At 35.3% G+C, this 26611-nt stretch overlaps 1 protein-coding gene across 2 annotated transcripts in view; it reads left to right on the top strand.

Annotated features, from left to right (window-relative positions):
• BRCA2 (BRCA2, DNA repair associated) overlaps positions 1-26611 on the top strand; it is a 52639-nt gene that overhangs the window by 9139 nt on the left and 16889 nt on the right. Inside the window, exons 8-17 of one of the 2 annotated variants that reach the window (XM_027557451.1) lie at positions 584-633; positions 888-996; positions 3662-4768; positions 6276-11243; positions 13655-13750; positions 16570-16639; positions 22405-22811; positions 23265-23446; positions 24168-24355; positions 26074-26244. In XM_027557451.1, the coding sequence (XP_027413252.1) occupies positions 584-633; positions 888-996; positions 3662-4768; positions 6276-11243; positions 13655-13750; positions 16570-16639; positions 22405-22811; positions 23265-23446; positions 24168-24355; positions 26074-26244 (7348 nt within the window). The remainder of the gene's footprint in view (positions 1-583; positions 634-887; positions 997-3661; positions 4769-6275; positions 11244-13654; positions 13751-16569; positions 16640-22404; positions 22812-23264; positions 23447-24167; positions 24356-26073; positions 26245-26611) is intronic. The other variant, XM_027557452.1, reaches the window with a different exon arrangement.

Genomic DNA, 26611 nt, shown 5'->3' with positions numbered 1-26611 from the left:
TTTGCCATCCAAGCCACCAGGGAAGCAAATAGTATTTTAGAGGCATCAAATTTATTTATATACAAACTGGGATTTTTTTTACTTTAGCAAAACTACATTACATTTTGATTCCTCTTTAGTTGGGCATTTAATTGTCTTCTTTAATTGCTTATATGAAATAATATAGGTTAAAGCATGTTGAAAAGTAAGAAGTATTTAACATGATATACCTTTCAACTGTATTATCTAAATAAATACTAAAATCTATAAGCTTTGGCTTTTAAATCATGATTTCACAACTTAATCTGATTCTCTAAGCCTTTGTGGACCGTATTATCTTCAAGTTAGAATCATTGAACTATAGTTTCTTACCAGCTTATCAGTGGTACTAAGGAAATGTGAATATAACTTATCCACTGTGTTGATTGACCTCTCTAATTACTATACTTGGATTAATTCATTTTGCTTTAAATGTGTTATTTAACCCAACAGTGCATGTTTCTTTTGAGGTCTAACTGAAAAATACAGAAGTTTTACATTAATTTTAGTGTATGATGTATAATACAGTATAGGTAAATTGAACTCTTTTTTTTTTTTTTTACAGTCCAAGATGAGGAAGCATCTGCAGCTGTGTTTCCTAGGGATACTACTGCTGTAAGTAAATATGACAAAGTGATTAAACTGTTGTGGTTGCTTTGAATGCCTTGAGAAATTATTTATCTTGAATTTTTCATTCTTTAATTTATGATTTTATAAGCCTTTAGGAAAGTCTCTAAACCTGTTTCTATATGTGATTTTCTTTGACTTCCTATGAAAATCTACTGTCTCTCTATTTAAGAATAAGTTGAATATACTGTGTGCATAGTGACAATTTCTATACTAGTGATTTTAAAATATAACTTTTGCAGATTTTGAAAACATATTTTTCTAACCATGATGAAAGTCTGAAAAATAATAAGTTTATCCCTTCTGGGCCAGACAGTGACAACAAAAATCAAACAAAAGCTGAAAGTCATGGTAAGCCCTTCTGTTTAATTGAATGACTGTTCTTAACTGACATCATTGAAATAATTGCTCATCTTTTCTTAAAGAGAAAAAACGTTACTTCTCCTTTCTTTATTACTAAAGGTATTGAGAACAGAAACTAACTTCATTTAGATTAAAATGTTTAAACATCATGCTAGGACAATACTATTCAAAGATGCTATTGTGACCCCAAAACAAAATCCATAACTCAAAACTTAGAGATGTACAATAAGACTTAGAATTTTTCTAACAAAATGTTAAGACCTTATCTCTAATTAGGAAGTAAGCATGGTTGCAGATACACCAAAAGTTACTCAATCAGGTTATTGGAATGTTCCATATTCTTTAGTTCAGTTCAGTCGCTCAGTTGTGTCTAACTCTTCGTGACGCCGTGGACTGCAGCATGACAGGGTTCCCTGTCCATCACCAACTCCCAGAGCTTACTCAAACTCATGTCCATCAAGTTGGTGATGCCATCCAGCCATCTCATCCTCTGTCCCCTTCTCCTCCTGCCTTCAATCTTTCCCAGCATCAACGTCTTTTCCAATGAGTCAGTTCTTCACATCAGGTGGCCAAAGTATTGAAGCTTCAGCTTCAGCATCAGTCCTTCCAATGAATATTCAGGACTGATTTTCTTTACGATTGACCAGTTTGATCTCCTTCCAGTCCAAGGGACTCTCAAGAGTCTTCTCCAACACCACAGTTCAAAAGCATCAATTCTTCTGCACTCAGCTTTCTTTATAGTCCAACTCTCACATCCATACATGACTATTGGAAAAATGATAGCTTTGACTAAACGGACTTTTGTCAGCCAAGTAACGTCTCTGCTTTTTAATATGCTATCTAGGTTTGTCATAGCTTTTCTTCCAAGGAGCAAGCATCTTTTAATTTCATGGCTACAGTCACCATCTGCGGTGATTTTGGAGCCCAAGAAAATAAAGTCTATCACTGTTTCCCCATCTATTTGCCATGAAGTGATGGGCCCAGATGCCATCCATGTTCTTAGTTTTTTGAATGTTGAGTTTTAAGCCAACTTTTTCACTCTCCCCATTCACTTTCATCAAGAGGCTCTTTAGTTCTTATCTTTCTGCCATAAGGATGGAGTCATCTGCGTATCTGAGGTTATTTATATTTTTCTCAGCAGTCTTGATTCCAGCTTGTGCTTCATTCAGTCTGGCATTTTGCATGATGTACTCTGCATATAAGTTAAATAAGTAGAGTGGCAGTATACAGCCTTGATGTACTCCTTTCCCAATTTGGAACCAATCCGTCATTCCATGTCCAGTTACTAACTGTTGCTTCTTGACCTGCATAGAGATTTCTCAGAGGCAAATAAGGTGGTCTGGTATTCCCGTCTTTTTCAGAATTTTCCATAGTTTCTTGTGATCCACATAGTCAAAGACTTTGGCATAGTCAATAAAGCAGAAGTAGATATTTTTCTGGAACTCTCTTTTTCGATGATCCAGTGGATGTTGGCAATTTGTTCTCTGGTTCCTCTGCCTTTTCTAAATCCATCTTGAACATCTGGAAGTTCTCAGTTCATGAACTATTGAATCCTGGCTTGGAGAATTTTGAGCATTATTTTGCTAGCGTGTGAGATGAGTGCAATTCTGCAGTAGTTTGAACATTCTTTGGCATTGCCTTTCTTTGGGATTGGAATGAAAACTGGTCCATTCCAGTCCTGTGGCCAGTGCTGAGTTATCCATATTTGCTTGCATATTGAGTGCAGCAATTAAACAGCATGATCTTTCAGGATTTGAAATAGCTCAGCTATAATTCCATTACCTCCAGTAGCCATGTTCATAGTGATGCTTCGTTAGAACCACTTGACTTCTCACTTCAAGATGTGTGGCTCTAGGTGAATGATCATACCATGGTGGTTATCTGGGTCATTAAGATCTTTTTTGTATAGTTCTTCTGAGTATTGTTGCCACCTCTTCTTATTATCTTCTGTATCTCTAATTTTCTTGAAGAGATCTCTAGTCTTTCCCATTCTATTGTTTTCCTCTATTTTGTTGCATTGATCACTGAGGAAGGCCTTCTTATCTCTTCTTGCTGTTCTTTGGAACTCTGCATTCAAATCGGTTTATCTTTCCTTCTCTCATTTGCCTTTAGCTTCTCTTCTTTTCTCAGATTTGTAAGGCCTCCTCAGACAACCATTTTGCTTTCTTGCTTTTCTTTTTCTTGGGGATGGTCTTGATCACTGCATGTTCTTAGTATGTGTGTATAACTGTATAAATGTGTAGGATTGGGTATCTTGTATGTGTGTGTTTGTATAAAATCAGATTTTACTGTTGGTTGTAGGGCCACAAAATTAATTTGGAACTTACAATCTGATAAATTTTAATATTAAATTGTGTTTATATAGTAAAATTGAGTAAACTTTATTGTATAGACCTGGTAAAGAAAGGTTATTAGAGATTGAGTGTGAATAAAAGGCTATGAGTACACTGGAATCAGTCTTGACCAGAAGAACAGGGCAAGGTTGGTGTCTCCCTACCCAAAACATAGCTAGCATTCAGGATAGCTCTTCAAATGCTAAATTATGCATTATTTAGTTTATACTATTTCTATGAAAAAGGTTTGAGGGTAATATAAATTATATGGTTGTGTTATAAAATGTTGTTAGTAATACTTATATTTTAAATTTTAACAGGATTGGAGAAAATGTTAGAGGATTCATTTGGTAAAGTAAATAGCTGCAAAGACCATTTTGAAAAGTCAATGCCAAATGTCCTAGAACATGAAGTACATGAAACAGTTGCAGGTATCTCTGAAGAAGATAGTTTGCCAGTATGTGTTTCTAAATATAAAACAAAAAAGCTACAAAAAAGAAAAACTGGCAAGAGTAGGAAAAATATTTTCCATGAAACAAAAACAGATGAATGTGAAGAAGCTAAAAAGGAAATGACAGAAAGTAAACATTCATTTGTATCTGAAACAGAACCAAATGACAGTGATCCATTAGATTCAAATGTAATAAAGCAAAAGCCCGTTGGGAATGGAACTGACATAATCTCCAGGGAAGTTTTACCATCTTCAGTCTCTGAATGGTCTCAGCTCACACTCTCGGGTCTAAATGGAACCCAGGTGCAGAAAACGTCTCTACTGCATATTTCCTCTTGTGACCAAACTAATTCAGAAGAAGACCTCATAGGGACAGAGAAAGAGTGTACCAACTTCATTACTTTAGAAAATTCTTTGCCACATATTTCAAGCATATCAAAAACAGTGAAGATATTAAATAAGGAAACAGTGGTAAACAAGACAGATGAAGGGCAGTGTCTTGAATCTCATGAAGATCCCACTACTGTGGGAAAGCAAATACTAACTGACTCTTCTCCACTTCAGGACACCAAAAAATCTATCTTCAGGATAAGAGAATCTCCTGAAAAGATATTTAGAGAAGATTTCTCAAATAATGTGACTGATTCAAACTTGAAAGAAGAACCAGAAGACTCTAAAAGTGAATCAGAAATACAAACTATTTACTCACAGAAAGAGGATTCTGTATGTTCAAGTTCAGGGGATAATGAGAGCTGGCCAGCCACTACCAAATACACTTCAGAAGCTTTGAAGAACACAGGTTTAATATCCACTTTGAAAAAGAAAACAAAAAAGTTTATTTATGTTATAAATGATAAAACAGCTTATCAAGGACTGAAAATACAGAAAGACCAAGAATCAGAACTAACTAACTCTTCAGCCCAATTTGAAGCAAAGCCTTTGGAGGCACCACATACATTTACAAATGTTGATTCAGGTACCTCTTTGTGTGTATGTAAATAGTGTATATAGTTTTATGGATGGTGATAAATTTTTAATTTGAACATGTGTATCTTTAACCTTTTTTAAAAACATACTGCTTACTTTCATTCTATAATTTTTTTGGTCTTTCTTCTGTCATTTAAAAAAAAATCTATATATTCCATATCAGACGTTGTTTAGGCCTTTAATTACCAGTGTTCAGAATCATTCCATTCGAACTTGTTGGATCAATTTGCATGGTGTGTGTGTGTATATATATATATACATATATATATACACATATATATGTATATATATAAAATCATAACTCTTGAGACAGAGCATGTGATTGATAAACACCAAGAGCTTGGCTACTTAATTCCTGCTCTAATTTTCAGTATTTGTTATATGCAAGTTGGACAGTTCTATAAATATGTTGTGCTATTTAATATGTATTTTCTCTAAAGCAGGTAAAAAACAGGAAAAAAAGCTAATTGTTAGCTAAGTTTAATGTAAGGCAGTCATAAAATAGTGACATTTTTGTTGTTACACAGTTTTCTTAAATATTTAGAGGTTGCTTAGAGTTATTACTATATCTTAGTGTCAGCAGTGTGCATAGTAAAAGCCATTTTTTATTTGAGCAAAAGTTTATTTATCAGTAGCTATTATGTGTGTTCAGTCTCTGGGTCGAGAAGATCCCCTGGAGAAAGAAAATTCCATGGACAGGGGAGCCTGGTGGCTATAGTCCATTTAGTTGCAAAGAATCAGACATGACTTAACACATACAAACTGTATGTTAAAAGGTGATTTTATCTCCCTCTGAGAATATTTGAGTGGGTGATAATATTGTAATGAACAATGGGCTTTGTGGAACTGGAGTACAGAATTGTTTGAGATTTAGGTTAATTTCCAGAGGAAAATGTATAAATCAGAGATAAAACCAACAAAACTGTGGTTAGTGAATAAATAAAATGAGACTAATAATTTTGACTTGTTAATAGATTCAGAAGGTCAATAAAATTAACTAAATATTTGCATATATAATTGAGATTAAGTAATATTTCAGGCCCTTCATGTGTAGAACCTGTTTTTAAAGTTCATTTTTTGTTTTTCTTCAATGTGAAAGACTGAACCAAAGGAAATGGTTACTTTTTTAGTTCCTTTTCGTTACCTTGATTTTCTAACTCCAATTACATCAATATTAGCAAAGAATTCTTTTCCAAGTTTATTTTCTAACAAAAATACTTTGAATTTTACTTATGGCAACTAGCTACATACTAATTTTAATTGACATGATAAATATTATTTAAAAATACTAGGTCCTCTGTATCTTTAGTTGCGAAATGTAACTTCAAAATAGAGAATATTTAGAATTCTCTCCTTTAAACTTGACATTCACTTCTTGATTTTCACGTAATTCTTGTTTTAAACACTATCTTTTTAGACACTATCTTTAAAATATTTAGTGAATGTGATTGATGATACTTGAATTTTATCTTGTCACTTTGTGTCTTCATGCTTAGGTTCATTGCCTTCTTCTATCCAAAAAAAATGTTCACAGAATGATTCTGAAGAACCAACTTTGTCTTTAACCAGCTCTTTTGGGACAGTTCTGAGAAAATGTTTTAATAATGAAAGCAGTTCTTCTACTAATAAAACAATATCTCAGGATCTTTATTGTAAAGAAACAAACATTAATAAGGAAAAATGGCAGTCATTTATAACCACAGAAACTGATTATGTATCATGCTTGCAGGACAAGCATTGTGAAGATAATCCAAAAAGCCAAGGTGTTTCAGATATAAAGGAAAAAGTCTTGCCTGTAGTATGTCGCCCTGAATTGCCACATTCAGAGGAATGTAGTGATACTGTCTTCCAATTCCAGGAAAGTTTTTTACATGACCATGATAATACCACCATTTTAACTCCTAGCTCCAAGGATCTTCTGTCAAATCCAGTTGTTATTCCTAGAGGAAAACAATCATATAAAATGTCAGAGAAAATAAAATCTAAGAATTGTGAAGCAGGTTTTGAATTAACTAAATATATTTCCATGGAAGACAATCAAGAAACATGTGTTTTAAATGAAAATTCTAAGAAAGCTGAGATGTTGTCACCTGAAAAATATATAACAGGAGCATTACCTTCTGTGAAAGTACAATGCCACCAAAATATGAATCTCACAGTCATCCATAAAGACCAGGAAGAAACTACTTTAATTTCAAAAAGAACTGTCAACCCAAGCTCTGAAGAACTCTCCCCAGACAGTGAAAATAATTATATCTTTCAAACAACTAGTGAAAGGAATATTCCTATTTTAGGAAACATAAAGGAAGTTCATGAGGCAGACCTCAGTTGTTTAAGAGAACCTGTTCTCAAAAACTCTGTTAGAGTAACAAGTACAGATATGGATGGTGGACAAGCAGCCAAAGTGTCCATTACAAAAGATTCTGTCTCATCAAATACAGTCCATGGTCTTATAGAGAAGAATAGAAATAGCGTAAAGCAACAATCAAAGATGACTCTAGGTCAAGATTCAAAGCCAGATGTGTCCCTAGATACAGATACAAAATCAAACAGAAATAACTTTTGCAAGGACAAATGGGCAGGACTCTCAGATTTGACTTCAAGTCACAGTTTTGGAAATGGCTTCAGAACAGCTTCTAATAAAGAGATAAAACTCTCTGAACACAACATTAAGAAAAGCAAAATGCTCTTCAAGGATATTGAAGAACATTATCCTGCTAGCTTACCTTGGGTTGAAATTGTAAAATCATTAGAAAATCAAAGGAAAGGAGGCCAACCTCGTGATCGTGATTCACAGTCAGTTGATACAGTGTGTGGGTATGTGCAGAGTGGTGCAGTTGTTTCTGATGGTGAAAACAGTCACACAACTCCTCCAGTTTTATCTTTAAAGCAAGACTTCAATTCAAACCATAATTTAACACCCAGCCAGAAGGCAGAAATTACAGAACTTTCTACAATATTGGAAGAATCAGGAAGTCAGTTTGAATTTACACAGTTCAGAAAACCAAGCCACATTTTACAGAGTAATCCATTTGAAATGCCTGAAACCCAGATGACTGTCTTGAATACCACTTCTGAGGAGCAGAAAGATGTTGATCTTCATCTCACAGCCAGTGCCCCATCTCTCAGTCACATAGATAGCAGCAAGAAATGTGAAGGTTTAGCTGGACGTGAGCAAAAGATGATCTGCTTGTCAACAACCAACTGTAACAAAAGTGTTTCTGGTTCTTTAACAGATGAAGGTGAAGAAGAGTTTAGGGGCTTTTATTCAGCCCGTGGCACAAAACTGAATGTTTCTAATGAAGCATTGCAGAAAGCCATGAAACTGTTCAGTGACATCGAGAAAGTTAGTGAGAAAACTCCTGCAGAAGTAGATCCAGGAAGTTTCTCTTCAAATCAGTGTAACAATTCTGATGTTTCTATGTTTAAGGTAGAAAATCATAGCAATGATAAAAATTTAAGTGAGGAAAATAATAAATGCCAGCTGATACTACAAAGTAACTTTGAAATGACCACCAGCATTTTTGTCAAAGAAAATACTGAAGACTTCAAGAGAAATACTGAAAACAAAGATAACAAATGTGTTGGTTTTGTTTGTAATTTAGGAGAATCTGATGGCTGTGCTTCAAGTAAAAATGATACAGTTTATGTTCATAAAGACGAAAGTGGCTTACCATATACTGATCAATACAACATACATCTGAAATTATCTCATCACTTTATGAAAGAGGAAAACATTCCAATTAAAGAAAGTTTGTCAGATTTAACTTGTTTGGAAGTTATGAAAGCTGAAGAAACATTTAATAAGTCAAATAAAAAGGAGCCAATTGCTAATAAGATGAGGCAAAATATAAAAGATTTTGGTGTTTTTGATTTGTCCTTTTGGACTGCAAATGGGAAAAACATAAGGGTCTCTAAGGAGTCTTTAAATAAAGTTGTAAATTTCTTTGATGAAAAAGGTACAGAAAAAGAATTGAATAATTTTTCAGATTCCTCAAATTCTGAATTACTTTCTGGCATAAATATCAACAAAATAGACATTTCAAGTCATGAGGAAACCAGTATGTTCAAAAACAAAATGTTGCAAGAAAGCAGCCCAGCTGGTATTGAAAATCAAATACTGACACTGCAGCAAAGAGAAAAATGTGAATTCAAAAAGATCAAAGAACCAACCACGTTGGGTTTCCATACAGCTAGTGGGAAAAAAGTAAAAATTGCCAAAGAGTCTTTGGACAAAGTGAAAAATCTTTTTGATGAAACAAAGCAAGACAATAGTGAAGTGACTGATTTTATCCATCAAGGGGCAAAAATGCTAATGGACAGAGAGGTTTGTAAGGAAGGGCTTGACTTAGCATGTGAGATAGTTAAAGGAACTGCCCCAAAGCATGAAGAGATGCAGAATTCTCTAGAGGAGAAAAAGCTTGTTTCTGAGGAGACTGCCATGCCACCCAGGTTCTTAAGTGATCATTTACAAGGACAAACTGAAAATCTCCACACATCACACAGTGTCTCTCTGAAAGTTAAAGTACATGAAAATATGGAAGAAGAAACAGCAAAAAGTCCTATAACGTGTTACACAAACCATTCCACTTGTTCAGCCATTGAAAACTCAGCTTTAGCGTTTTACACAGGACATGGTAGAAAAATTTCTGTGAGTCAGGCTTCACTACTTGAAGCCAAGAAATGGCTTAGAGAAGGAGAATTGAATGATCAACCAGAAAAAATAAATTCCTCCAAAATTATATGTTTAAAGGAATATACTAGGGATTACGTAGGAAATCCTTCATGTGGAAACAGTTCAAACAGTATAACTGAAAATGACAAAAGCCTCTCTGAAAAGCAAGATTCAACTTCCTTAAACAACAGCATGCCTAACAGCTATTCATATCATTCTGATTTTTGTCATTCCAGTGAGGGATTTAATAAATCAGAGAATCTCTCAAAAAATAAAATTGATAATTCTGGTATTGAGCCAGTAGTAAAGAATGTCAAAGGTAGGAAAAACACTAGTTTTTCTAAAGTAATACCCACCATAAAAGAAGCAAACATAAACCCACAAGCTGTAGACAAAGATAGTTGTGTTCTGAAACTTGTGACTAAGTTTTCACCATGCAAAAATAAAAAGACAGCTGCTGAAGTGGCCTTATCTAATTCAAATAATTTTGAGACCGAACCACCTGCATACAGTACAGCAAGTGATCAAATAGCCTTTGTTTCACGTGAAACAACAGTCAGAGAGAGGTTTACAGACAACTGCAGGAACATATATACTAAGCAAAACACGGAGCCGAAATCAGGCACTGACCAAACGAAAACTGTGACAGATTCTCATAAGGCATTGGGTAACTCAGAGGATGTTATTTTCCCTAACTCTCCAGATAATGAAGAACATAATATGCATTCACATGATGTTTCTCCTGACATTCAAAGTGAACCGATTTTACATGACCAAAGTATTTCTGGATTGGAGAAAGTTTCTGAGATACCACTTCGTCATGTTGATTTGAAAACTTCTGATAGATGTAAATTTAACATGGGAAAGCATCCCAGGTCTGTCTCTTCTATGAATGCTTGTGGGATTTTTAACACAGCAAGTGGAAAATCTGTCCAAGTGTCAGATTCTGCATTACAAAAAGCGAGACAGGTATTTTCTAAGTCAGAAGACAGTGCCAAGCAGTTCTTTTCCAGAGTATCATTTAAAAGTAATGAAGAGCATTCAGACATATTCACAAGAAAAGAAAATACTATGACACATAACCCCCCAAATTTACTATCATCTGCTTTCTCTGGATTTAGTACAGCAAGTGGAAAACACGTTCCAGTTTCTGAGAGTGCCTTATGCAAAGTTAAGGGAATGTTTGAAGAATTCGATTTAATCGGAACTGAATATAGTCTCCAGCATTCACCTACTTCTAGGCAAGATGTATCAAAGATACTTCCTGTCTCTTGTACTGATAAAAGAACCCCAGAACACTCTGTAAGCTCCAAAATGGAAAAAGCCTACAATAAAGAATTTAAATTATCAAACAACTATAACATTGAAAGTGGTTCATCAGAAAATAATCACTCTATTAAAGTTTCTTCGTATCTCTCTGAATTTAAGCAAGACCAACAACAGTCAGTATTAGGAACCAGAGTATCACACACTGACAACATTCATCTTTTGGGGGAAAAGCAAACTTTGCCTAAATATATAAAAAAGGAAATTGGGAAAACGGAAACTTTTCCTGATCTTGTGAAAACAAATACAGAAATTTGTTCTACTGACTCTAAAGACCCAGAGAACTATTTTGAAACAGAAGCAGTAGAGATTGCTAAAGCTTTTATGGAAGATGGTGAGCTGACAGATTCTGAATTTCCAAGTCATGCGAAACACTCTCCTTTTACATGCCAAAAAAATGAGGAAACGGTTTTGTCAAATTCAAGAATAGAAAAAAGAAGAGGAGATGCACTTGTCACAGTCGGTAAGTGTCTGTTTTTGCCTTTTGGTCTCCCAGTTGCTTTTTAAATTGTTAAGTCCTTAATAATTCTGGTATGATGCTGCTGCTGCTGCTGCTGCTGTCGCTTCAGTCATGTCCGATTCTGTGCGACCCCATAGATGGCAGCCCACCAAGCTCCCCCATCCCTGGGAGTCCCAGGCAAGAATACTGGAGTGGGTTGCCATTTCCTTCTCCAGTGCATGAAAGCGAAAAGTGAAAGTGAAGTCGCTCAGTCACCTCTGACTTTTTGCGACCCCATGGACCACAGCCTACCAGGCTCCTCTGTCCATGGGGTTTTCCAGGCAAGAGTACTGGAGTGGGTTGCCATTGCCTTTTCCCTCTGGTATGCTAGCTTGTAACAATTAGGAAATTATACACTAAGTACATTTTTCAGACTTGTGTGTGTAGTTTGGTTTCATTCTTGATATTGCTGAGTCTGTGTACCAGGAAGTCATTGGTTAAGTCATGTTTATATACATACACATAGAGATGGGGAGAGAGAACAAAGTTTCAGACTCTGGCTATTAAGAACTTTAAAAGCTGGTTTCTGACTATAGATGTTGGTTAGCTTGCTTTTTTTTTTTTTTTTTTTCATCTAGCAGGTGTTCTAAGATAAGTTTGTTTTTAGTAAATAGTATTCTGATCTTAATGCCATTTGGACTATGTTCTGACTTCTCTTTTAAATATAGTATATTTAACAACTCAGTTCAATTATGAAGTTAATTGGATGTTTGATTTTTTTTTTTCTTTCTGTTAGTATCTTTGACTAGGAATGATCTCAAATAATTAAATCTGTTGATTAGTTACAATTAAAGTAAATGCCAAAAGTAACTCTCCAACTTTTAAGTGAATGATCTGAAGCATGTCAATCCTGTTTAAAAACTCTAGACTCATAGAGTAGTTGAGTTTTCACAAGTCTTCTTGTCCAGGCCCTTCACATTATAGAGAAAGACACTGAAGATGGTTAGACAAAAACACTGAAGATGGTCAGTTCATTCTTACACTTGGTACATTTTGCCCTTAAGTCATCCTGGTGGATAGAGACTTCCTTAATCAAGTATTATCCATGCCATATTCTATACTAAGTTCATGTTACAGGCAGAGTAGTAAGTTTACAATACTTACCTTATTGTTGCAGTTCTCTAGTGCAAAATTCTGAGGTGCAGATGCTAAAGATACTCATAATTCTTTTATAGAAAATAATGTCTTTATTTATAGGATCCTGTTTTGTTCATGTGTGCACTAAAGTAAGTTGGCCTTATGCCTAGGAATAACAACTCAGATTTCTACTAAGTGTTGTCAACAGCATCATTGTTTCATTTCCCTCACTATTGTTAGATATAAATATATATAGCTTAATCAGCTTCTGGAGAAGGGCATGGCAGTCCACTCCAGTATTCTTGCCTGGAGAATCCCCATGGACAGAGAAGCCTGGCGGGCTACAGTCCATGGGGTTGCAAAGAGTCGGACACGACTGAGTGACTAGGCACAATCAGCTTCTGGTTACTTTATAGTACAGGTTCTTGTCAAACAATTAAATCACTTTATAATCGGACATTTGATAAAGGCTTGCAAGGACATTTTTACTTATTAAATCCTTCAAGTTCACTTCCTTTAATAAATCAAAAAACATCTTAAAACAAAGTATCAGGACTTCCCTGGTGGTGTAGTGGCTAAGATTCTACCCTCCCGATGCACGGGGCCTGGGTTCAATCCCTGGTGGGGGAACTAGATCCCACATGCTTCAACTAAGACCCAAGACAGCCAAATAAACAAATATATATATTTTTTTAAGGTATCTGTTAACACATTATCTCAGTATGGAATAGAAATTCGTAACTTCAATTATGGCTTAAGTTTATTCTAAGCCTTTGAAGAGTTTTTAAATAAGAAGTACATATTACTTTTGCCAGTACTTTAATTTTGGTAATTTAAAATATTTTCTCCTACCCACTGACTCTAGTTCAAGGACCTATATAATAAATTCCTTCTTGAGTGTAATGCAAAAAAAAAAAAAGTTTATTTGAAGAAATTTTTTTGTTTGTCCTTATTGCCAATATGCCTGAAGTTACATCAAGTGGCAGTTTATTAAAAAAAAGATTATCTGTGATATCTGGTACATCTGTTTATTCCTGGACCCAATTAAAAAGTAGTATTTTAAATGGTCAAAAAATAATAGAAATTAAATTGACATTGAAAAATTAATTACAAAAATTACAAAATTATAAAAATCACTTAAAAATAGAATGTTCACTATTTAAATTATAATTATTATGTATTTTTTACTTAACACATTGTAAGAGCCAGTACTTTAGTTTTTAAAAATGGACTATGGCTTTTGAAAAATAAAACTGACGTTATTTGCTTTAAAAACATGTATGGGAATTTCTTTTTAGGAGAACCCCCAATCAAACGAAACTTGTTAAATGAATTTGACAGGACAATAGAAAATCAAGGAAAATCCTTAAAGGCTTCAAAAAGCACTCCAGATGGTAAAATATGCTTTTTAATGTGTATCTTTTCTCCTTCTCTAATTACTGTACTTAATATTCTTAAAGTTGTTTTTCTCACCTCTTTTGGGTATATGGATAATTGGGCAAGACTTTACAGTGTGGTTTATTAAAACTTCTGTCTTGCTATCATGCTTTATTTGTTATGTGAGCTTTTCCTTCATACTACCAGGTATAATGTAGAGGTTTTTCCATAATTGAGAAATGTGAAATGATACTCAAATAAGGAGTTTTAAAATAAAAAGCTGGATTCTACAATTCAGTTGATTTCATAATATTTACCAGACTCGATTATTTAATTGGAGATTGAAAAATAGTGACTTTAAAATTCTGTTATTTTTTTATACATTTATTAGCTGGGATTCTTCAGCAAGGAAGGGCTTTCCCTTAACAACTGGGGATTATCTATATAGTTCTTCCTAAAAAGGCAGGATAAATATTGAATTCTTTCTCTTCACTCACCCAATTTTCAGAGTAAAGAGTAGTTGGTATAATAATCACTACTAAGAGTAGTAAAGGAATTTTTTTCTTTCTCTTTTAGATACAGTTGATTTCTTAGATTCTTATTTATAATGTGGATATAAAGTTTAAAAGAACACTATAAATAATGTATTTCTTTACAAAAGGTAACATTCTTTTTGATGCTCACATCATTTCAAATTTGTAAGTAGTGACCTCTTCAAGTATTTCTTAAGAGTTTTTGTTTTTAATATGCTTTAATTAACCTTTGAACACTTTCTTGCTTTGTATTATCACAGAAAGATTTCTAGGAAGTCATTGTAATTCTTCACCCCAGTTCTAGAGTCCTTAGAATTTCCAGAGATCCTTTCAGTGGTTAATACTTTTTAAAAAACAAGATTTGAGTGCTAACTACACTCAGAGCTGCTGGTGTTATTATTTTTTTAAATGCTGTATTCTTGGTTCTAATAACATTAACATATTTACTTATTTGTTTTATTATCCAGCCAAGATTCTCAAATTTTTTGCTCTCAAAATTTCTTTATACTCTTAAAAATTACTGATGATCCTCAAGAGCATTTGATTATGTGGATTATTTCAATTTCTATTTATCATAGTCAACATTAAAATTGAAAAATTTTAGTATTTATAAATATTAAATATTATACTTAAGTCATTTTGAGAGTATTAGTTCAGAGTTATGTAGCTCTTCCAACATTGATACATTATACAATCTTAAACAACTACTTTTGTTAATGTCACCACTGATCTAATCTAAAAATGTAGTATTAGGAAATTGTCAAGGTAACAACCAGATATAAGCATTCTAAAATTGTCATTTTGCTTAAAAGCTTGAACTTTACAATAGTTTGTTTCGCAGCAAATACTCACTTGTTTTTTTGTAGTGATGAACTTATTTCATTCATTTTTGAAGAAGTATTTGCTGAATACTCAACTCTGAATAAATCGTTTGTTGGTTATGCTTTCAAGTAAAAATGGAATTCTTTGGGGGAAAGTTGATTAGTGCAGTTCACATAAAGTGCATTTCCTTTAGACAATTATCACACTAAAGTATGCAGCAGGACATACCAGCAATGCCAGTGTCAACACAGTGAGAAAGATATATATAACTACTACTACTACTTATTATTAATCACAATTATTATTAAGGTTGTTTGACAGCTTGGATCCCCTCTAAGGATTGTGGGTACTCCCTTCCAGTGTTCCATGGATCACTCTGAGAATCACCGTCTTATAGTATATGTATAATAGCTTCAAGTTTACAGTACCACTGTTACTATTCATAAACTACTAATGGAGATTTAAGTTTTCTTTGCAGGTTTTGTCCTAAGAACATATATCATAAGGAATGTATAGTTAAAGTTCTCTATTTAGATGTCACTCAGAAGAATTTTTGTGGTTAACAATTCGATAATTGGGTTAGATTAATTAGTTTCACTTTGTTTTCAATTTTAAGATTTGCCTTTTTAAATTTTATATTTGAATAAATAGACTGTTTATGTAGTTCATTCATCAAAACTATAGAAATATTTACTCAGAGAAGTCTTATTTCCATCACTGTCTCCTCCATATTGTTCACCAACTTCCTCACTTCCTGCTTATTATATTGGTAACTATTTTTAATGGTTTTTGGTCTATCCTTTTAGGGCTTCTTTTTGTAAAAATAAGTAAATATGTGTGTATATATATATATATATTCTCATTACTTTTCTTTCTCACTCAAAAGATATCAGTGTGCACAGGGTTTTGTACCTTCTTTGTTGTTCAGTTCGAATTTATCTGGAGATCATGCGTAAATGAGCATTGAGAGATCTTCCTTGTTCTGTCTTGTGACTATGTAGTATTTGATCACATGGCGGTATCAGCGTATTCTGGTTTATTCAACCAGTCCTCTCCCTACTAATAGACTAGTGGAAGGTTTAAGAATCACAAGTTACCTATTGAAAATGAATAATATCTACAGGTTAGCTTGTCAACCTTCATAAAACTAAAGATTTATATTTTCATTGGCAATTCACTAATGCCTTCAAGTTCTGATTAATATCAGCTGACTAAATTTATACTGATTTCATATATATGTTTGCACTGTGCATTATTTGGTATTAATCATTATCAATTTGAGAACCAAATTTTTTGATAGTTATGAACTAAACATTCATTATGTGCATTGAAAAAATTTAAATGTATAATTTTCTCAAATTTTTGTTAGTTACAATAATGTATAATGAACAGACATAGGAAATAAAATCTCTCATTAGATTTTCATTAATATATAATATAAAATGTATTCATTAATACATAATTGAAATATATATTTTTAGGCGCAATGAAAGATAGAAGGTTGTTTATGCATCACATTTCTTTAGAGCCAGTTACCTGTGGACCCTCTTGGTAAGACATGTTTAATTTTTTTTAATTCTACTAATATAGTGTAGTTAAAGTGTGGGTTTTTAAAATATATTTCTAGATATACTGGCTCTAACATACGGTGAAGACTTTAACACTTCCCTTTTTTGTGAGCCTGCATCAGGATTAAGTAATTCTGTACTCTGGTAGTACTTGATACTGCTACACATATTATTATCTCATCTTTAATAACTTTGTAGACATATAGATTTTACTTCAATTTTATGGATAAGGTACTAAAGTTCAGCAGGATATGGAAATTACTCAAAACCAATTAATAAAGGTGGCATATCCTTGGTAGCTCAGCTGGTAAAGAATCTGCCTGCGATGCAGGAAACCCTGGTTCAATTCCTGGGTCTGGAAGATCTCCTGGAGAAGGGATAGACTACCCACTCCAGTATTCATGGGCTTCCCTGGTGGCTCAGATGGTAAAGAATCTGCCTGCAATGAAGGAGAGCTGGGTTAGATCCCCAGGTTGGGAAAGCCACCTGGAGAAAGGCATGGCAACCCACTCCAGTATTCTTGCCAGGAGAATCCCCAGGGAGAGAGGAGCCTGGCTGGCTATAATCCATGGGGTCGCAAAGAGTTGAACATGACTGAGCGACTAAGCACACACATACATCTCAATTATATTAATAAAAGTGAAAGAAAAATGAAAGATGACATATATTAAAAATATACTTTTATCTCTCTTCCCTCTCAAAACCATACTAGTTACAACAGAATTTTTTAAATGTATTAGTCTGCAAGTACAGTGTTGTTTCAGAAGAAACAACAAATTTTTAAAAAATTAATATTCTTTTTAATATTTATTTTATTTATTTATATATTTATTTGGTTGCACTGGGTCTTAATTGCAGCATGCAAACTCTTAGTTGTGGCATGTGGGATATAGTTCCCTGACCAGGACCAGGGATTGAACCCATGCCTTCTGCATTGGGAGCACAGAGTCTTAGCCACTGGAGCACGAGGAAAATCCTGAAATAAAAAAACTTATGAAGCTAAAATCATGAATGACTTAGAAAGACATAGAAATCTAAAGCCTAACATTAGAACAGGCAGAGAAGCTACCCAGTTTGCCCTAAAGAACCTGAAAAAGACTCAAATTGGCAGCAACATATACTTCTGAAGGTGAAGTAGAAAATAGGAAGATTAGTTGAAAATCCATGTAAGATTTTCCCCTCCCCCACTGCAGGCAGGCAAAAAAATCCCTCTTCTACCAAAAGACCAGAAGGTCGTTCTCTGGAGAAGATGAATTGGAGAGATTCTGAATTGGGCATGGGACTGCGGGAAGGCTCTGAAAACAGAGATTAAGTAAAAATCTGGATTTCAAGTGGTGAGAACCCCTAGCCTGGTTCCCACACTTGGCTCCCAAATGCTGGCAGCTGGGCCTCTAGGCAAAAGACTGAATGATTCTTTTTCTGGGTCTTAGGACCAGCCCAACAGAAAAGGCTACTGATAGTCGCAGGTATTGAAATTAAACTGCGTTGCCAGACAGTGAAGCCAACAATTGACAAGCTCACCAGCACACAGCTTCCAGTCAGCTATTCAGTGCTTCACTCTTAAGTGAGAACAGAAAATCAAAAATCACTCATCACTGGAAGAAAGCTCCTGTGAGAGATAGTATCCAAAGTAAAGGGAAGGCAAAAAAGGAGCTTAGGGAAAACAGACCATGCAAAAAGAAGAAAACTTCAAAAGTCCAACTGGATTGCTTGCCTTAGAGCCAGGCATGACAAGAATTATTGTCCTATAAATACTAAAATGAATATAACAAAGTGATGTGAAAACATAGAAAAATTGGCAGCTAATTATGTGACAAAAGCTTAATAGGGAAAGTACTTCAGATGGAATGTAAAGAATGCTGGTTAAACAGGTCATTGCAAATCTGGATGCAGTAAGAAGCTGTGTGACTTTCATCATGGGATTTGTCAGGCATGGGGGTGGGGTGAGGATAGGGAGGAAACAAAGAAATGGGGAGAGTCAGACTAAAAAGGACTTCGCTTGTAGCTCAGTCGGTAAAGAATCTGCCTGCAGTACAGGAGACCCGGATTCGATCCCTGGGTTGGGAAGATCCTCTGGAGAAGGAAATGGCAACCCACCCCAGTATCCTTGCCTGGAAAATCTCATGGACAGAGGAGCCTGGTGGGTTGCAGTCCATGGGGTCGCAGAGAGTCAGGCATGACTGAGCGACTAACACTTAAGACTAAAAAGGAAAGCTTCCTGGATATCATTTCTGACAAATCAAAACCTGGACAGGCAATAGTTTGTCTTTGGATGTTTCTGAGAAGTGACACAACCAGATGTATGTTTTAGAATTAGATCAGAGAGAAACTACTGCAAGGAGATTAGTAAGGAAGTAAAGGCATTTATTGTCTTCCCAGGTGACTCAATGGTAGAGAATCCACCTGCCAGTGCAGGAGACCCAGGTTCGATCCCTGGGTCAAGAAGATCCCCTGGAGGAGAGCATGGCAACCTACTTCAGTTGCCATGGACAGTCCTGGAGAATGCCTGGAGAATCCCATAGACAAAGGAGCCAGGCAGACTACAGTCCATGCAGTCACAAGAGTCAGACATGACTTAGCAACTAAAGAACAACAAAGGCTTCGTTTAGTTAGTACGTGTGGTAGAGTAGAGATTGAGTGGAAGATAGATTCCCCATATGGCCAGATAGTCATTAACAGAGAGTGGCAAAATATGTCCCAAGTAGATTCAAATAGATGTCTTGATTATAGAAGCTGCAAAGCAGACTCCTCATTTTCACAATAGTCTTCATATTTAAAAACAATAGACTAAAAGAAATCAATGAAAGTAACTTTTGGAGCAGGTTTATTCATTCCTGTGCATTTGATCACATCTAGATCATCTATTCAAGGAAACAAGTCCAGCAATTGTCACCTCTCCCTCCTGCATTGATAATTTTTCATTCCTACTGGACTAGTCCCATCAATGTGAAAGTCGTTCAGTCATGTCTGACTCTTTGCAACCCCATGGACTATAGAGTCCATGGAATTCTCCAGGCCAGAATACTGGAGTGGGTAGCCTTTCCCTTCTCCAGGGGATCTTTCCAACCCAGGGATCGAGCCCAGGTCTCTCGCATTGCAGGCAGATTCTTGACCAGCTGAGCCACAAGGGAAGCCCAAGAATACTGGAGTGCATAGCGTATCCCTTCTCCAGGGGATCTTCCCGACCCAGGAATTGAACCAGGGTCTCCCCAGTTCTCTGTATTGCAGGCAGATTCTTTACCAACTGAGCTATCAGGGAAGCCCATCAGTATAGGTAGTTGCTATAAATCTCCCATCTTGAAAAGATTTTCTTGACTCCTCTTATCCTACCAGTCCATTTCCATGCCCCACTTAAAGCACATCTCATTAGAATTGTCTCAACTCAGCTTCTCTACTTAATCTCTTCCCTTTTTCTCCCGAACCCATCTCAGTCTTTTATCACCACCCACTACCACCCCTCATCAAGATTACCAGTGAAGTCTACATTGTCCCCCATCCTGTGTTAACCTGTCAGTGGCATTGACACAGTTAATCACTCCTGCTTTCTTAACACTTTATTCTGGCTTCTGGGCCATCTCTCTTGCTTCTCCTCCTGTCCCACTGGCTATCTTTCTTACTTTCCTTTGCTAGTTCTTCCCCCAGCCACTAAGTATTAAATTACCCCATGGTTCAGCTCCAGATGGCTTCTCTTCCTGCCCTTCCCCACTACTGTCTCATCTGCTCTCATGACTTTTTGTATACCATCTATTTGGTGATAACTCCAAAATTCATATCTTTAAGCCAGATTTCTTCTAAAAACAATATATTCATTCATTCAGCTACTTGCTTGACATTTTTATTTGGGTGACTTGTAGCCATCATAAACTTAACATCTCCAAAGCTGATGTCCTATCCTATAAATGTAAAAGTCTAACAAGTCTGCTTTCAAAATATACCCGAAATCCAATCACTTCTCACCCCTTCCACCCTTAACACCTGGTTCAAGTCATCATAAAACTGCCTGGATTATTTCAATAGATTTGGTCTCCATGCTTCTGACTTTGCCTCCTCCCTCCTCCCTAGACACAGTGAATTTTCAGCAAAGCAGCTGGCAGGGTCCTTTTTAAAGTATTGATATGACAGATTATGTCATTTCTGGACTCAAAAACTGTTCCATGACTTCATCTCAGAATACAAGCTGGAATTCTTTGCCGTGCTACCCAGGTTCTCTGTGATCTGGCCTTGTTGCTCCCTCTCCAGTCTCACCTGCTGACTTCCCCTTGAACTCTGCTCCAGGCACATGTGTGTCCAGCCTAGCATGTGGTGTCCGCTCTGCCTCCAACAGCCTCCTCCCAAGCCCCTACATGTCTTTCTCTCACCTCTTCTAGGTCTCTATACAAATGTCACCTCATCAGTGTATAAAATATCATTTATTTATTTCTCCTGGACACTTTCTGTCCCCCTTATCATGCTTTAATTTTCTCCATAGCATATTATACCAGCTGACATTTGTTTGTTTCCTTCCACTAGAATGTAAATGATTTTGTTTGGTTTGTCACTATATCCTACAGCCAAAATACTGCCTGGCATGTAGTGGAACACATTATTTGCTGGCTAGATGAATGGATAACTAAATAAATTCTAGGGTAACTTCAAGTTCCAAGGGTTTAGGGTTGGGTGAAAGAAAGTATGAGGTTTTCAACAAAGTATGGAGGAAGAACTTCTATGCTTGGGAAGGTAATTAGTTTTAGTTTTGGACAGGCTGAGTTTGAGATGAGTGTGCAACATCAAGGTAGGGATGTCTGATACTTGATGCAGTTCACAGTGTAGGAATAACATCCGGGGAATGTCAAACAAAGATTAATGTTTTTGTTGTTAGATAGATGGTGATTTAAGCAATGTAACTGATTCACATCACCCAGGCAAAGTGTCCACAGAATAAATCCAACTTTAGAGGCAGGAATGTTTTTAAGAGAAAGAAGAAGAAAAAAAAAAAAAAACACTTTAAAAAAGACAGAAGGAAAAAGAGGGAAAATCGTGGTGTAAATGTTGGTGCTGAGAATTTTAAAAAGGAAGTTTTCAAAACTGTCAGGGGTCAAGCTGAATGTATTTACACATGAAGTTTTATTTATTTTGGCTTCGGGAGATCATTAGCACCTTTATTGAAAACAATTTCTACAGAATAATGGGGGAAATGAGAGTTCAATGAGTAGAAAGTGAAGAAGTAAAAACATCTAGTTTAGATTACCTGTAGAAGAAGGTTGACCACGAGGGATAGGTAACAGTATTACCTTGAAGTGGGGAGATAAGGCTGAGAAAAAAGTCAAGGGTGGGCAAGACTTTCTGAGTGAAAAAGGTGTAACAGATGATGAATGAGAAGGGAAGGATATGGAATGATCATTGCAAGAGTGAGACTCCCAAGGTTGAGATACGAAATGGGGCCAGGAGTATAGGTGAAGGGATTACCATGAGATGAGAACGGGTAGAGAGATGTCTGGTGAAGGAGGTAAGTGAGGAGCTGTGATTGAACTGGAGGAGAGACTCTTCTCTGTTATTTGCAGGTGATAAAGTCAGGCTGGGAGTTGGTGTGAGAGAGACAGACTTGCAGAGTGTGGTATTCTTTTGGAGAGCAACCATGATGAAATGCAAAACGGTTATCAGAATAGGATTGCCATGTAGCAGTTGAGGGTCTCAAAAAAAAAAAAAAATATTCAGAAACATTTATACATTTACTGGTGAATAAACTTAAATATTTTCTCCCTGTTGTAGCATAACTACGGAACGTCAAGAAATACAGACCCCAAATTTCACTGCACCTGGTCAAGAATTTTTATCTAAGTCTCACTTTTATGAACACCTGACTTTGGGAAAGTCTTCAAGCAATTTATCAATTTCAGGGCAGCCACTTTGCAAGGTTCCTGACCCAAGGAATGAGAAAAGGAGACACTCGATAACTATAGGCAAACCCATGAAAGTCTTTGTCCCACCTTTTAAAACTAAATCACACATTCACAGAGATGAGCAGTTTGTTGGCAAGAATACTAATTTGGAGGAAAACAAACAACAAAAAAACATAGATGAGCATGGCTCTGGTGACAGTGAAAACAATGTTAACAACTGTGAAATTCATCAAACAACAACTATACTTTTCACCAAGGGTGAAGAAGAACCTTTAGGTATTGTGTAACAATTTGTGTTGACATATTTTTGCCTTTCAGTTATTTATTTCTTATATTAAATAATGCCTTGAGAGGATTTTTCCCACTTTCATTGTGATTACTAATTTTAAAATCTTTTGTAATGCCAGGTCCAAAGCTTAAATTATTCTAATGTTTTTTTCCAAAGGTAACTACTTGTAGATGTTTTTGTTTAAAAAAAAAAAAAACAGTTTTAGACATACAATCTAGGACTGCTATTATTGGATTATATTTTTACCAGGCTGCTAATTTTCTCCCAAATTCAAAATAAAAACAATCTATTTCTGTTCTTCTATACGTTTTTTTAAGTAGAAACTTTTTTCATCCCTTAAGATTTAAAGTTAGAGCAAATTGATATGATTTTATAAAACAAGGGTTGTACTTTTAAAATTTTATATTCAACTTAAGTTTTTGCTGTTTGTTCTTTAATAGATTCAATTACAAATCTTCAGAATGCCAGAGATATACAGGATATGCGAATTAGAAAGAAACAAAGGCAATGTATTTTTCCACAGCCTGGCAGTCTGTATCTTGCAAAAACATCCACTATGCCTAGAATCCCTCTCAGAGAGGCAGTAGAAGGCCGAATTCCCTCTGCGTGTTCTCACAAACAGGTATGCCTTTGTCTACAGTGCTAATAAATCTTACAGCAATGTGTTGTTTTATTAACTGGCATCTCCAAATTGTTTTGTTTAAAGAACAAATTGGGGCAATGGACGAGTAAAATCATGTCCTAATCGGCCTACCTTGGCAGCCTCCTTCCTGTCTGCTGCTTTATTCCACCAGAGTGATCTGTACTTTAAAGTTACTGCTTCTCTTCCCCCTTCAAAATGTATTCATTTAGTACTATAAGTGCTTTCAGCTAGGTGTTAGAGGAAGTGTGAATAACTCATAACCCTGAACCTGCTAAGAGCCATTTACAGTTTTAAGAGAGATTCTTACTAAGCCAGCTCTATCTAGTTAGAATTTGGAGCAATGAAGAGATGAGAGTCTGGGCCCTTTCTAAGTTTTTTAACTTAAGAGGTTTTCTAAAACATTAGGTTACTTTTTTATCCCCACAACGACTTTCTACCACACATTGCGCTGGAAGCAGGTACCCCAAGGGAATGAGAAAGGTGCTGCAGACTCTTGAGGGTCATTTATATTACACAAAAATTTTTTAGCTTCTAGTAAGCAAGTTATGTATTTTTATAGTGAATGTTTTCATATTTAAATGAAAAACTTTGGGTAAATTCAGTTTTGGCTTGTTATAATTGTTTTTTTCTGTGAAACATGTTCTTTTGTTTGATGATTTTTTACTCATTTTCAAAATTTTCTATCATTTATTTTGTCCAGCTATATATGTATGGTGTTTCTAAACACTGTGTAAAAATTAACAGCAAAAATGCAGAGGCTTTTCAGTTTCACACTCAGGATTATTTTGGTAAGGAAAGTTTATGGACTGGAAAGGGAATACAGTTGGCTGATGGTGGATGGCTCATACCCTCCAATGATGGAAAGGCTGGAAAAGAAGAATTTTATAGGTACTCTCTGCAAAGAGAAATTTTATATTATATATTCCATCATCTCTCTCTTTCTTACGAGTCCCTTTTTCATCTTTCTTTCTCTCTCTCGAACTTAAAAACTTGACTAGAAATCAAAAAGCTTATACAATGAATCATTTTAAGCACTTTGTGGTTCAGTTGATATTCTGTTGAAATCTTTTGAAAAATGAATTTTGGTTTGTCTTAGGATTTACTGAATTGGTTCTGCTTAAATTAGGATATTATTCTTATTGCTTATACAAAATAAAGACTGATAAGAAAAATTAAGTATGGGTTGGCCTTCTCGTAAAACCACACACACAGACACGCTTCCGTGCATATTCTCTTTCATTGTGTATTTCAGTAAATATATGAATACTAAAATTAGAAATACTTAAATATCAGTAATACCAAATAACTAGAGAACCCCAGTGGCCCTAAAACTTCAACCAACAGTTTAGAAACTGTTTATCCTCTTAGGATTCTAATGTTTATACAAACAGAATTTAAAGTGCTATCAGGGAAGGTATTTATTACCTAATGCCAGTGACAAGCAATGGGAAACTTTCTCTAGCACCCTTATTTTTGAGATCTAGGTTTATCTTTCCAAAATTTACAGCTTTGGAAAAGTGGTAAAGCATCTTTTCTCTAAATTTTTCTTGTTTTTAGAGTATTTTAAAACAGGAATGTATTTACATCTTGGCATTTGCCCCATATGTCAAATATTGATTCTAGTTGGAAAAGTAATAGTTGTATCACTTAATTGTATTAAGAAGACCACATAGTTTAGAGGTTAATAGTGATTATTTTGTAATCAAGTGGGCATGGTTCAAAAATCTTTGAGTGTTGAAGCTCAAGCTTTTTAAAAAAAAAAAAAGAAAGTGAAAGTTTATTGAAGCAAGAAGAGTCTCTCAGAGATAGTTAGGTAAAGAGCGGCTGCCTCTTTATCTGCTTGCCTTTTTATCAGTTCGCAGATATTTACTGAAGACCTACTATACCCAGATACTGCTCATATCTTGGGTACTAGGGTTAGCAAAACAAAAAAATCTTTGCCCTAGTAAGTCATATATTCTAGTGGAGGGGTTTGAGACAAGGAAGGAAAATTTTTGAAAGGACTAAGTAACTCATATAGTATATTAAAAAGTGGTAAGTACTTTGAAGATAAAACTAGCAAAGTGGGGTAGAGAGAATTGAGTGAGGAGAGGTACAACTTTTTAAACAGAGTAAGAAGGCAACATGTAAGGGTACCAGTTCCAATGGTTGGTAGACCAGAGGGTGAATGTTTATGGATGTTCTCTTAATTACTTCTAGTCACATTAGTACTGAGAGTGAGAATGGGAAAGGCAGAGGGGTTGTAGATTTGAGCAGAAAGGAGTAGATATTAAGAGAACCAGGACTAGAGAAGGAAATTCTTGGGTGATTTCTAAAAACAATCTCTTTAATAAGAAATATATAATCTAAAATATAATTATTTTAAATGTCTTATTTTTCAGTTGAAACAAGTGTATTGAATAATATGTGAAATTTTCATTAGCATATTTTGATACATGTCAAATCATTTTCTAAAGTTAAATTGCTTATTGATTATATATTAACTTATAAAAAACTTATTGAATGATCTTATACAATTTAGTTTTTGTGCAAAGAATAGTTGGGGCTATTGAACTCAGTATCATCTTATGTGGTTTTTATTATTCATTCTCCCTTTATTTGTTCAGAGCTCTGTGTGACACCCCAGGTGTGGATCCAAAGCTTATTTCTAGAGTTTGGGTCTATAATCATTATAGATGGATTATATGGAAACTAGCAGCTATGGAATTTGCCTTTCCTAAGAAATTTGCTAATAGATGCCTGAACCCAGAAAGGGTACTTCTTCAACTAAAATACAGGCAAGTTTAAAGCATCCTATTATGTAATCCTGTATTGTGGTATGGGTCAGACTTGTAAGCCACCTGTGACTGTCCATCATAAAGGATGACTAGCCAGTTGTCATGATAGTTGCTACCCCACTTGCATAGCATAGTTCTCATGTTACCCTCCAGCCCCATTTAAGATCAATTGCACATTTATATACCTCTTGCTTCCCTTTTGTCCTCCCCTCTTCTCAAACTCTTGGCACGTGAGAATATGAATTTGACAAGTAAAGCATTATTGCATTTGGGGAAGATTAATATTTAACTCATTTTAGCAGTATAAAACTTAATATAATGCCAACTATCTTTGAAATTCTCTTTGGTCTTGGTATTTCTTCAGTAA

The sequence above is a fragment of the Bos indicus x Bos taurus genome, chromosome 12 (genome assembly GCF_003369695.1).
Source record: "Bos indicus x Bos taurus breed Angus x Brahman F1 hybrid chromosome 12, Bos_hybrid_MaternalHap_v2.0, whole genome shotgun sequence".
Taxonomy (NCBI): domain Eukaryota; kingdom Metazoa; phylum Chordata; class Mammalia; order Artiodactyla; family Bovidae; genus Bos; species Bos indicus x Bos taurus.
Note: the sequence above shows the minus strand (reverse complement) of the source record. Positions and strands in the feature narration are given on the sequence as shown.